The sequence below is a fragment of the Neofelis nebulosa genome, chromosome 3, assembly GCF_028018385.1.
Source record: "Neofelis nebulosa isolate mNeoNeb1 chromosome 3, mNeoNeb1.pri, whole genome shotgun sequence".
Taxonomy (NCBI): domain Eukaryota; kingdom Metazoa; phylum Chordata; class Mammalia; order Carnivora; family Felidae; genus Neofelis; species Neofelis nebulosa.
This window is the reverse complement of record NC_080784.1, coordinates 50,687,478-50,701,179: the sequence shown is the minus strand read 5'-3', so window position 1 is coordinate 50,701,179 and position 13,702 is coordinate 50,687,478. Positions and strand designations below refer to the sequence as shown.

General features: G+C 43.6%; 1 protein-coding gene and 1 long non-coding RNA gene across 9 annotated transcripts in view; one reads left to right on the top strand and one right to left on the bottom strand.

Moving 5' to 3' along the window:
* NUGGC (nuclear GTPase, germinal center associated) overlaps positions 1 to 13,702 on the top strand; it is a 55,357-nt gene that overhangs the window by 36,202 nt on the left and 5,453 nt on the right. For all 8 annotated transcript variants that reach the window (XM_058720767.1, XM_058720762.1, XM_058720765.1 and 5 more), the window contains 6 exons: positions 607 to 712; positions 1,908 to 2,041; positions 6,175 to 6,339; positions 10,077 to 10,234; positions 11,918 to 12,056; positions 13,238 to 13,346. In XM_058720767.1, the coding sequence (XP_058576750.1) occupies positions 607 to 712; positions 1,908 to 2,041; positions 6,175 to 6,339; positions 10,077 to 10,234; positions 11,918 to 12,056; positions 13,238 to 13,346 (811 nt within the window). The remainder of the gene's footprint in view (positions 1 to 606; positions 713 to 1,907; positions 2,042 to 6,174; positions 6,340 to 10,076; positions 10,235 to 11,917; positions 12,057 to 13,237; positions 13,347 to 13,702) is intronic.
* On the bottom strand, positions 4,116 to 12,854 carry LOC131506788 (uncharacterized). Its single transcript, XR_009259140.1, has 3 exons — positions 12,111 to 12,854; positions 10,073 to 10,426; positions 4,116 to 4,361 (listed from the first exon to the last, which is right to left on the bottom strand). It is a non-coding gene; the product is annotated as an uncharacterized LOC131506788 (long non-coding RNA).

Genomic DNA, 13,702 nt, shown 5'->3' with positions numbered 1-13,702 from the left:
GTGCAGCACATCACTGCCTTTGCTGGAGTTGTACTTTTTTTCTTACCATAAAGCCTGCGGTACTTTTCCCCTCTGTGAACACTTTGGTACACTTTAAACCATTTTCTCTATACATTTCCTTCTAGAATTGGTATTTTTATTTATTTTAAAAATCTTATTTATGTTGGGTGTGGGTTGAGAGAGAGAGAGAGAGACAGAGACAGAGACAGAGAGAAGGAGAGAGGGAGAGAGAATACCAAACAGGCTCCACACTATTGGTGCAGAGTGTGACATGGGGCTCGAACTCCCGAACCGTGAGATCATGACCTGAGCCGAAATCAAGAGTCGGACACTCAACCTACTGAGCCGCTCAGGCACCCCTAAAACTGCTATTTTTACCTCCTGAGAGAATAGTTTCCATGTAGCAGTTTTCTTACAACTTCCAACCTTATGAGGCCTGGACAGATAGGAAGACCTGACGTACAAGGTGTTGTGTGTTCTTTAAGGGGCTGTTGCAGCACCGAAAGTTAGTGAGCTGAAATTTGCGGAAGGCTCTTGTAAGGCCTGTGCATTATTTCCTTTACCATGTTTGAGTATTCTGTTCTCCGTGTGCCGCTCTCACTTCAGAGAAAACTGCCCGCCGACTCCAAGGTTCTGGAAGCCTCCGATCTCGTGTACACAGTCAGCGCCCAGGAGTACTGGCAACAGGCTCTTCTCACCGAGGAGGAAACTGGTAATTGATACATTTTTTATCTCAGTCTCTAAAATTCTCAAGATTGAGCTCTGAATTTCCCTCTCTAGAACTTTCTGCGCCACATTTCCAGCTTGCCACATTTTCTGTACCTATTAGCAAGTGTATTTGTTTTTCTCTCTGCATTGTGGTGCCTGAGACAATTCCTCTTTCATCCAAAGTCTACCAAGAGTTGGTAGAGGTCAGTGATTGGGTTGTCCTTTCTCAGTGTTTGGCTTGAGATTCCTCACTCACCCAGCTACAGGTATTAGTATTTACTGAGCTTCTGTTGTATGCTCTGTCTCTGAGGAGGAAGAAGCAGAAGACATGACCCCTTTCTTGTCAGAATTTAAAATCTACATGAGCAAATGCTAAGCCATGTGTAAAACATCAAGGTAAAAATAAAGCTTGGTTAAATGGTGCTGTGAGTACAAATCCAAAGAACCTAAAAGTCTGTGTGACTGGAGCACTCAGTGAAAAGTGGGCAAGCAGGCAGGACCCGAGCTTGATGAGACCTGCTTCGAGTTAGCAGGCATCCTGCTTTGGGTGAGACCTGCTTCTCTCTCTCTCTCTGTCCCTGGTGGGATTCCCTCTGTCTCTCTGCCCCTCACTCATTTTCACCCTGTCTCTCTCTAAAAAAAAAAAAAAAAAAAAAAAAGAATTTCCACTTATGGGAATAATGGGGGAAAAGGTAGGAAGAGTCTGTTACCTTCTGATGAACACAGCATTAGGACTAACATGAGTTTCTAAACCAGAATCCCACTCAGCAGAGGTTCTCATCCTTTCTACAGCAGGCATGAGCGATTTTCATGTTAAGGGTTATTTGATATAGATGGAGAAGTCTAGGGTGACTGAAGAGCTGAGTATCTCGGATTGTGGGCACCTTTGATTCAACTATTCTGGTAAGTAGCAGGCCAAAGGGAAGTGCCAATGTTTTTAAGCAGCCTGCACTTTTCTACTTACTTTGACTTGTACTGCTAAATAAAATTAGGAGTTAGGAGGCTAACTTCCTTATTGTTGATCCTAGACATGGAGAAAATACCCTCAGAAAAGCTGGTGTAGTGAGTGGGCAGTCAGCCCATGTAGGACGTCAACTGTGGTTAATTCAGACTGCCATTCTGATCTGTTAATTTTTGTGGATTCTATTTGCTGTGAACTCTGGCCTTTTAAAATGGTTTGTGCTGCCTGTGAATTCCAGAAATCCCCAAGTTAAGAGGCTATATCAGGAAAAGGCTCTTGGACAAGAAGAGGAGGATGGTGACCAAGTATGTTACTGAAGCCTTTGGTCTGTTGCTCCTCACGGACAGTTTCAACTGCATGGAAAACCTGCCGGTATGAGAGATACCTGTGCGTGTATATTCTGCCTCCCAACCTGAGCAGAACATTCCCTTTTGCAAAGCTAGAAAAATAACTTACGATAATTTTTCTTTTCATATCAAAGGAAGATACTAAGCCCAGAAATTCAAAGGGGACAAAAAGATAATTAGGGGGTTAAAATTGTGACATTTGAGTAAAAAAAGAAACAAATAATATTTTACATGGGTTGAGAGGAAAATGTAAAATCAATCAGCAGCTGCTTTTACCTCTCCTGAGACTTGAAGAAGATGGAATGTGTTTCAGTGATAACAGAAGTGATTTGTTTCAATCTAGTAGAATATTGGCAATTCTTGGTTATCCTACCAAGGAATGGCTCCAGTCCAAAAACTTTTTCATCTGTCTATGGATTTCCCTTATGCCTTGGTGCCATCAGAATCTCAAACTCAGAGCAGCCTAGCAAAATAATGTGAGGAAGGGATCTAGGAGGGACATTCAGCGAAGAGTTTATGTATTTATCTTCATGATCTAGAATGCAGACCTTCTGAATGGGCAGTTCAAAATTACTTTTCTCATAGTAATGGAAAAATTTATCTCTTTGGTGGGTGGCTCTTTTTTTTTTTTTTTTTTTTTACCCTAAAATAAGACGGATAGGCTGCTAGGTTAGAAGTTGGGGAGAGTTTGGGAGAAAGATCTGTTGCTGCAATCAGTCACCAAGTGCACTGCTTCTTTGTGAGGGACTGAATATACAAGTAGGAAGTCATATGTTAAACCAGAACTCTGGGGGCACCTGGGTGGCTTAGTTTTTTAAGTGTCTGACTCTTAGTTTTGGCTCCGGTCATGAGCTCACAGTTCATGGGTTCTGACCCTGTATTGGGCTCTACACTCGCAGTGCATAACCTGCTTGGGATTCTTTCTCTCTCTCTCTCTCTACCCCTCCCCTGCTCTCACTCTATCAAGATAAATAAATAAACTTAAAAAAAAAACCAAAAAAATCAGAACTCTGACTCACAGCCTGTAGCAACCTGCCTAGGAAACCAGCCCCTTATCTACAATAATGAGCTTAGGAAGGCAGCCTGCTATAAGTTAGACTCATAGGGAGTCAGACTGCTATCTGACTCCAAGAAGCTAAGCAATAATGTCTATAATAATTAGCCCCAAATAGGCTGATGGGTTAATAATCGACAACTTTCCTAATCTACATCCCTGCTTCCAGCCAGAGAAGCCAAATATGTACCCTACCGAATCATATAGGATCCTTGCTTCTAGTTAGCCCACCCACAGCTTCCCTGTGCCAGCGACCTCAGATGGGAGCATACCTGAAGACTTCCCACTCCTCTGCTTGCCTTTGAGTCTCTGCCAAACCCAAGTGATGGTGACTGACTCTTTTGCTACAGCAAGTTCTGAATAAATAGCCTTTGCAGGTTCTCATTTGGTTGGTGTTTATTTCCACACTTGCTTTCAGCCATCAGATTTGCACAGCCAAACTGTCCAATTTCTTGTCATGCAGAAGGAGGTAGGGCCAGAGAAAGTGAACCAGTAGGGCTCTATGAGAGTTCAAGGGGCTGGTCCTGAGAATGTGGGTAGGTATACCCAGTTTGGCCCCATGGAGTGGCCAGGAGGAGCAGATAATGGGGACCTGGCCTCAATGTGAAGAGTAAGCAATGCCAACTGTAGACGGCATCTGCAGTTTTGGTCAAATATCTACGTTAAAAAAATTCTATATAAAAGTGATATATAGAGAGAGATTCCCTGTCTTTTTCATCATGTTTCTTATGTCTCATTTTGGCTTAGTTCTGTGACGAAAAAAAAAAACAACCCAAAAACTAAAAAAAATAAAACAAAGCATAAAACAACCTCCTGGAATCTGAGATTCTCTAATTTGACTTTGTCCTCTGAAATACCAGGGAAGCATTTGACCTTCTAACTTCCCGAAAAAGTTCTTCAGGGTGAAAATCGCCTCTCTGCCCAGCAAAAGATTGCTTTTGGAAGTGCTGATGGAAAACAAATCAGATGTGGTGCTGTGTGCGGTTGGTTTGTTTTACAAACACAAGGACGAGGCATTTTGCAATCAAACTCAGCAGTGCCCCCCCCCCCATGCTCTCCTCTGCTGAGGCAGAGGGGCAGCCTGTGTGGGGATGAAATACCATCCTTGCAGCCAGACTGTAGGCGACAGCAAACACAGGGCAGGGAGCCGGTTGGCGCTTCTCGGGTAGCCCTTCAGATAGCCTTTTGCCAGCATTTTCCCTCAAAATTCTTTGGCCTCAGATATTGGTCTCAAGTCTTTGTTCATTGATGGAAAGTTGGAAGGCAAGAGTTTTGTCAGTTCCTTTGCATTCTGAAAAAAAAAATCAAACCTAAGAATGTGGTGGTATATCAGTTTTAAGATTATGATTCAAACCAAAAAATAGAGAGTTTGCATAGTTAGTGATTTTAAATGAACAGGGATCTAGTCATTATTTTTATGAATCAGTAGGAAGTTCATTATGACATCTCAGTGTTGAATGAGCCCTGTGTTTATTCATAGTAAATACCAGCTTTTCCTCTTCTAATTGTTCCTTTATTCCCAGACCTGCTCTTTCTTATCATTCTTTTGTTTATTCAACAAGGATTTGTTGAGGGTGAGCCTTTGTGAGAATCTTGCCCATAGAGTTTCCATTGGTGACTCCTTTCTTATTTCCTTTTGATCACCAGTGACACCAAAAACTCAAAAGAATCCAGAAGGCCTTCTGAAAGAAAAGTATGGCTTATAGAATTCTTACTGGTGAAAAACTATGGGAATCCCCAGGGTTCGCTGAAAGCTGAATAGTCTCCATAAACTTTGAAACTCGTCTGCTCTAAGACTTACAGAGTGTGGGAGTTTGAGGAACACCTGTTGTCCGGAACATTCAACCTCATTCACTTCAATACAATCAAGATCCAGAAAAGCTCAGTCATTTGTATAAGGTCACACATCAATTTGAGAGCTATTTCTGTCATCACATTTGGAATAGAATTTAAAAGCCCACGTTGTCTAACAGTCTCTCTGGGGCGTTCATTCACTCCAAATTGTTTGTCAGCCACAAATCCTGTGCCATGCATCAGAATAAACAAACATGAATAACACTGTCCGTGGATTCTTCAGTGAGTTCCAAGTCTAGGGAAGAAGATAAGGGATGGGACTGACATAGCACAGCAGGAGGAAGGCTGGAACACAGGGATGTACAAAAAGCAATGGAAGCATAGGAAAGAGAGCGCCAGTTCCACCACATGGGTGCTTTGGAGCTTTGGAAGGATGGGAAGCTTGTGCAAAGGCATGGGGTCACAAAAGGGATGACACATTTGGGAAATGGTAGCGCATTCAGGAGCAGATACCCTGGGATAGGATGACATCCTGGGCAAACAGAGAGCTGGTGGTGCTGGAGAAGTTGGTTGAGACCTGGCTATAAAGAGCCTTAAGTGCTGAGCTAAGTAGTATGGCTTCCATCTGCTGCAGGCACTGTGGGGTCCCCCAAGATTCTCACACAGGGAACAACACGACACAATTCCCAGTTTGGAACCTAGGGGTCAAGGCTACCTCTCCCTTGTATCATTTCAGTAGATCTTTTCCTCCTTGATTAGACTGTATTCTCCTTTGAAGAAAAGGCCTTGTCTTTATTGTTGTGTCCTGTAGCTTTGTTATTCAAAGTATGGCCCAGGGCCCAGAAGAGCAGCATCACCTGGGAGCTTGCTGGAAATGTAGAATCTCAGGTTTTGGGATTTGACCAAATTCTCCCTGTGATTTGCACACATGTTAAAGTTTGAGAAACACTATCCTCAAAAACTGTTTTGTGCCCAGTCAAAATCCACTAAATGTTAGTAGAATCAGATGTCAATGAAAAATATGTTTTAACAGCAATTGGATTTTTATTCTACTAGTTATTCCCTCGAAAAGCCTAATGGTTTACACGCCCAAAGTAAGTTGTAGGAGGCATATATTTATTGTGTTCTCCAATCCACAAAACTTAAGGAGATTTGTGCACTGTGAGATGCTTTACTGGGACAATAGAAATCATCTGAGGGTGATTAGCTCAGGCTAAATCTTGTGTTGGTGGATGAGCATAAAGGAAGCAAAGTTTGAGAGAAAGTGTCCTTAGGAGGTGGCCTTATGCTTCTCTGACCCTTGTCCCTAGAACGAATTCTTGCACATGAGTGGCCTGCGGAGATTTGTGGAAGAGAAGATACAGCTTCTGGAGAAGGTCATTGACCAGTGCTTTGCCCACATCAAACAGCCTCTGCAAGAAGGAGTCAGAAATGCCAAGGCTTCCTACCGACGGATCCTCGGGACATGCCTGGTGGTGAGTGACCCTTTCCAGGGAGGACCTGTAATTTTCGGTGACATCTGCCTTACCTCCAAGCTCTTTTTGCACTATTCCATGGCCTTTGAAGGAACTAAAAAGCTAAAAGAGAGTAGGAGAGGGTGAAAATTGCATACAAGAAAGCATGTAGTGAGAACTGCCCAATTGTACATGGTGAGGAAAGAGTGCATGGTTCAGTGGAGTTGAGCTGGAATTTCGGATCTGAGGTCTTTCTACCCATCATCCACTGTGTAGCCCTGGGTGAGGCCTGAAACCCATTTAAGCTTGTAGGTTTTTTTCTTCTGCAAAATGAGGTGCTAAATACTTGCCCTACCTATCTTAACAGGGTTGATATAAATGTCAATTCGATTACACAGTAAGGAAACATCTTGAACCCTCTCACTAGGCATGCAAATTGTTTTATCTTTTAATTACTTATATGGGCTTTCTGAGGGATAAAAATGTAAGTGCCAGGCTTTATTTATCTAAGGCTAAGGGGTGGGGGAAAAAGGTGTATCGTATTAGTTGGCTAGGGCTGCATAACATAAAATATCATAGACTGGGTGGTTTAAATGGCAGGCATTTATTCTGACAGTTGTGAAGGTTAGAAGCTCAAGATCAAAGCAGTGCAAGGTTGGTTTCTCCTGGGGCCTCTGTTTTTGGCTTGCAAAAGGCCACCTTCTAGCTGTGTTCTCCCATGGTCTTTTCTCTATGTGTGCCTCCCTGGCATCTCTCTCTCTTCTTATAAGGACAGCTGTCCAGTAAGATCAGGACCCACCCGTTAAGTCCTCGTTTAACCCTAATTACCTCCCTAAAGGCCCTATCTCCAAATATAGTCACATCAGGGTCAGGGCTTGAACATGTTGATTTAGAGGGATACAGTTCACTCCATAACACCTGTTAAGAGTAAAAAGTGATGAACAACACCGCTCATGTGACAAAGATGATACAGAAGTATCTAGAGCTGGGAGTAGCACCTAGATTGTATGTTGTTGCCATTGTTTTAATATGAGTTGGAAAGCTAGAACGTTAGCAGAGAAAAGGGGGTGTGTAATGGGGCTCTACGTTTCCGTGGGCTTTTTTATATACACAGATGATACCACCTTTCTAGCATATGATCTCATCTGGGTGTTCTTACCTGCATGGCTTTCGTAAGAGTTTGTTTCGGGATCTAGATCAGTAGGTATGTGCCGTGACTGGGATGAGAGGGAAGGAGATGCCTCTGGTATCGGACAGAGAGAAAACGCTAGAAAACTGAAAGCTAAAACAGTAAAGAAGTGGGAATGATCGTGGGGTCATCAGAGAGGACTCTCAGATTTCTGACATAGGAGAAGGGGAGGTGGCATGCCTTCCATGTGGAAGCGGGCAGCTGAGTGTCCGTGAATGTAGTATGTGCACCAGCATTCGCTCATGCCTTCAGCAAACGTGGAAGAAATGCTGACTCTGGTGCCCAGATACTGGGCATCACTGATTCAGTCCTCACAACAATTCCAGGTGGTAAACACTCTTATTAGTTTCATTTTATGGCCTTACAGAGGCTGAACAACTCGTCCGTGGCCACGTATGGGATCCACATCTACTGCAGGCCTGTCTATTTTCAGAGCCTGGATGCCCAACCCCTACACTTGCCTGTTGCATCTCTGCAAACGATTGCAGCTACTTGTGATTGCCAACCAGTTACGTGATTCAACATTTGTAAATCCCCACAAAAGTAGTGAAGTCTGTCTAATAGCCAGCATCGCCTTGCCAACTCTGGAGTGAGCCTCCTTAGGAGTGGGTCCTCTGGCCCCATTCTGGTGACTGTAACCCCAGCCAGTGCCTGACAGAGCCTCATGGAGAAGACCTGAGCCAGCACTGGCCCGGGCCCGCTGTTGGGAAAGGTCAGCCTGTGTATGTGGTCTTTCAATCCCCACTCGGCCACATAAGAATGGGCCTTGGGCCTGGACCACTTCCTTACCAAGAGATAAAGAGCCCTCACAGCCTGTCCTGGGCTTATCGCCTTGTGTAGAAATATTCTTTCCTGTTTTATGCTCAGTGTGTACTTCTTTGTTCTGCTTAGTATAGGCGGCCAAGGCCCTTGGGCTAGCTCCCAGTTTTCTGTATTTCAGATCCTGTGGGGGAGGGCTTGGGTCCTTCTACACTGTGGGATCCCATATCGTGGGATCACCTGCATTGGCTGTGTAGGGGGTCTGCTGGCCACAGGGACCCGTGTGTTGCAAATGGCTGGATCTTGTGCACACTTTTTCTCCTCTTGCTGTAAGTAAATGCTGTACTGCCTGAGCCTAGTGTGAATATTGTCTGTTCTCAGTGACCTTGAATCATGTACTTGTCTCTTTTCTGGGTGGTGTTTATCTACCTTTTAATGTTGGCCACACAGCCTGGCCATCTATTGAACAGTGAAACAGCAACTGAGCTATATCTGAATTCCTGACCCACAGAGCTGGTGAGAGATAATAAATAATTGCTTATTTATTTCATCAGGCCTGGGGTAAGTAAGTGACTCTGGGGAGAACTGTTTCTATATGATGGTAAAAGATCCCAGATCACCAAAAGTGAGTAAGTAGGTTCTGAGAAAGCAAAGGCACAAAGCGGAGACCATTCCTTTGAGACAATTTGCTCATAGAAGGAACATCTTCAGACCTTCGCTAGGATGTCATCCCGTGAACTGTCTCCTGTCTCACCAGTTCTTAAATGGTGTTTTTCTCTGTAACTACAGACATGTCTGAGGTGTCTTGGATAGGACACTTTCCTCTGTGATCAGAAATTTGGGCAAACATTATATGTTACCATCATATTATTATGTAACATAGTAAACTAACCTAAATATCTAACCAGAAGAGAATGGTAAAATAAATTGGGATACATCCACATGATATTATGTGGTTATTGAAACAATTTTTGCAAGCATTTACAATGACTTGAGGAAATGTTCATGTTATACTATTAAGTGAAAAGAGAATATTAAAATGAATATATATATATATATATATATATATATAGTATGATGCCAATTGTATTATGCTACATGACCATGCACTTGAAACAGATTTCCTTAAAGCATATATCATTGATTGATCACAAGGACCTCCACTAAAATTTTGGTCAGTGCAAATATATTTTTATTCCCCTTACTAAGAATCACCATCTGGCTAAGATTTATCAATGTCTCGTGTGGCTCTAGTTTCATTGTATTTTTTTGCCTCTGATTTTTGAATTTATTTCTCTGGGAAAAAAATGCTATGAAGATGTACAAATCAAATTACATTTTATTAGGCATTCAACAAAAAGTATTTAAAAACTTGGACTATGCTTGGAAGGTCTGAAACATATACTCCCAGTAGGGTCATAGCACATTTTCATTTAATAATTGTTCATTTAAGCACTACTTATGCTGTTGCCAGATGGTAAGAACATCAAGGCAGATAAGACACTCTTTGTGTCCACAACGAGCAGCTGTTCTGGTAGAGAAGCGCAATGAGTAAACAGATAAATAGAAACTGTATGAGGAGACTTGTGATCAAGGAAGCACAAGACGCTCGGAAGCCAGGGCAGCCGCCAACTCAGGCATGACTGCTGTGCCCTCTGTCTGGCTCAAGAGTATGCCGAAATATGAAGCTGTCCCTTCTCTTCCCTGTGATTCTTGGTCATAGCCTATGGCCAAAGGCAATACAATTCTGATCCTGTGACATTGTAGTTAATGTTTACTAACTCTATTAACTTATTGTTTAATTACCTAGAGGAGTAGAGGAAACCAGGGCTTTCATCAGACTCTGAAAGCTGTTTGCCTGAAAAATGGCATCTATGCCTCCAGGACTCTTGCAAGAATAGATCTGAACGAAGCCATCACTCAGCCCATCTATGACCAGATCGATCCCGTTTTTGGAGGCATTTTTAGGTAAAAGATCCTTTCTCTTGCCCCTTCGTGAACAAACATCTGAAGAGCATTGGGCTGGAGTCTCCGCTTTATAAGAATTTGTACTTTGGATCTGGAAGCGTGAAGAGTAGCTTGCAACTTGAGGAGGAAAGCTTAGTCTCTGGAAAAACACCAAAGCCTTCTTGGTTTGGTTAGTTAATTTCTCGTGGCGACCTGGAGTACAGATGGAGATGTTACTTTTAGACTAATATTATGATTCCCATTATTTTTCAAATATCTCATACATGCAGCAAGGGATACATTTTCTTATGGATCTGAGCCCAGGACAGGTTATTTTGGTTGGAGAGTGTGGAGTTAAGCAAACACATGGCCTTTGTAAATTTCCCCAAATGCAAAACTGCAAAGTGGCTGACTGATGACTCTGTGTTTGTTTTTGACATACTGCATGCTTGCTGACTTACTAGCTGTCTGAGCTTCATGGTGCCTCCTCCTTCCCTCCTTCCTTGACCTCTAATCCTTTCTTAGTGCAAGAGCCTGCCCCCAGTCTCCCTCCTTGGCCTCTGGCATTTCACCACCTGCTGCTGCTTGAACCGTTCTACCTTTGCTTGATTCTTACTCGGTGTTCCCCTTCTCTGCCCCCACCTTCCTTTAGCTCCTTTGGGGTCATGCCATTCCATCTACCCTATCTCAGTTTACAAGTCTGTAGGATAAACTCCAAATTATTTGCAATGGCATTCAAGACATCCCACCTGCCTCTAACTGGCCTTTCCACTCTATCCCAGTCCTATTGCTCAGTCCCAGCCTCCTGCTTCAGCCAGCCTGGAGGGTAGCAAAGAGCAAGCGAGATGTACCAGGAACTGTGCTAAGCTCTGTGCGCACATGATCTCATTAGATCCTCTCAATAACCCTTTGAAGGGCCTTCTGTCTATTTACAAGTGGACAAGCTGAGATTTAGAGGACTTCGGACAGCTTTCCCAATGTCAGTCAGCTCATAAGTAGAGAGCTAGGAGTTCAAGTCTATGCCCTCTCCTCTATAACCTGCTGCTTCTTCCTCCTGGGATGTTCTGAAAATTTTGTTCACTACGTTGTCCCCATGGGGAATAGCCCCTCCTTGTTTTCACTTCCCTAAATCTTATCCATCTTTTAAAATGTAGTTCAGGGGTGTCTGGGTGTCTCAGCCCTTTGAATATCCGACTCTTGATTTCAGCTCAGGTCACAATCTCATGCCCCATGTTAGGCTCTGCAGTGAGAGCCCAGAGCCTGCTTGGGATTCTCTCTCTCCCTCTCTCTCTCTGTCTCTCTCCTTCATTCTCTCTCTCTCAAAATAAATAAACATTAAAAAAAAATGTAGTTTAAGTCCCACACTTTGAAATGGAAACACCTTGGCAGTGGGAAGACTGACCTTTGAGGCTAAACAGATCAGTGTACAAAGCAGCCTGGCTCTGCACTTGCTAGCTGTGTGACTGTGAACGCAACAGCTGTCTTTTCTGAACCTCAGTTTTCTTGTCTGTAAAATGGGTTTCATAGACTTTTAGGTGCAGGACCTGGCACAGAACAGTGCCTGGCACCAGTAGGAATTCAGTACCTATTCGTTCTCATCCCCTTGTCTTAAAAGTGAATAAAAGGATACCAGCTGGTTTCCTTTTGTTTTAGCCCCACGGTGGCCACGTTGTCTCTTAACGTTTTATATTGTTTCTTCTGTAGAGCTGGAAAGCCCACTGGGTCAGCATTGCTGCCTCACGTAGAAGCTTTTAAGCACTCTCTACAGGAGAAAATGATGGAAATTGGAATAAGAAGTGGCTGGAAATATGATAGTTACAAAAAAAGTTTTCTGATCCAGGAGGTAAGATCCCTGTAAAATGAAGAGGGCAGTGACGTTGGGCGGTGGCTTTCTTACCAGCAGGATTCCAGAAGTATTGCATGTCTCTCCCCCCTGCTCTCCTGGAGTGCCAAGGTCTGGGCACGTCTTGTAGCAAGTGCTGTGAGACACGACACACAGTGTGTGGGGTGGCCCTTAGGCTGCCATGAGGATGTAGGACGGGACACCAAGCCAGCTCTATGCCACTGGGAAGCAACCAGCAGTAAGTGCCAAGGTTGGAAAGGAGACTCAGTTCCCAAGAAGAATATTCAAAGAATCTTTAGATGTACAAACATTTGAATCCACCTGTAACATCCACTTGTAACTGACCTTCAATCATTTCTGCCAATATTATGAAGTCATTATTCACAGCAATGAAGCTTAAAGAAGAGTCTTTTTTTTTTTTTTTTGTACATCATTTGTTAGTTTTGAGTACTCAAGACTCTTGTCTGTGACCCATTTTCCTCTAGCCTGTCTTAGTCTATTCAGGATGCTATAACAAAATGCTGTAAATGAGGTAGGGTATACACAACAGAAATTTATTCCTCACAGGAGGCTGGAAGTACAAGGTCAAGGCGCAGGCAGAGTTGGTGGCTGGTGAGGGTCCACTTCCCAGTTCATATATGATGGTCTTCTCACCATCACCTCACCTTAGCAGGGGCAAAGGAACTTGCTAGAGTCTCTTCTGTAAAGGGAATAGTCTCAGTTATGAGGGCTCCCTGCTCATGACCTAGTCACCTCCCAAAGGCCCCCCTCCTAATGCTATCACCTTGGGGGTTAGGGTTTTAACATATAAATTTTGGGTGGACACGAATGTTCAGTCCATAGTACAAGCACAGCCCGAATTACACAGCAACACTAGAGAACTATCCTGTGCTCACATCCTCCCCCTAAGAGGGCCTATTGACCACCTTGCACGTGCCTGAGTTCAACTCAGCAAATATTTGAGGCATTTGTAAGTGCCAGGCACAGTAGGAAACACTTTGAGATATAAAGATGCTAAGACACAGTTCCTGCCTATGAGAAGCTCACAGCCTCATTGGGGAAATGACATGGAAACAGCCAAGCATAACATAAAGCAGAAGGAAATGGTGGCCACACACAGGAACACCCGCTTCTATCGAAGGAATTGTCACAAATGGCCTTTTGTTAATGTGGATTCTCAGATAAGTGCCATCCTGGGAGGCCTGGAAGATTACATCCTCAGAAAGAAGAGGAGGATCTATGAGTCTCTCACCACCTCTGTTCAGAGCGACCTGAAGCCCTGTTATGAAGGTGGGCGCTCCAGAGGGCGACATGTCTATTTCCTCTGGGGTCTTTCTGTCAGCTCCTTCAGCGTCCTTTTCTTCTGCTCTCCTCTCAAAGTATTTGTCCTCCTGCGTCCTAAGTCCCTCTCATACTCTTAGTCCACAAATTGAAAACCAAATAACTTTAAGGGTCAGGGGACAGGTGACCCATGAATCAGTTTTATCTGTGTGTTTCCAGTGCTTTCTGCCCACCCTGTATCTATTCACCCTGCTTCTCTCTCCTCTCCTCGCTGCATCTCATCTGGTTAAACTATTGAATCCACTATCTGATTCTCATTCTTATTCCCTTTAAGTATTTGTAAACCTACCTTCCAGCTCCTTCTT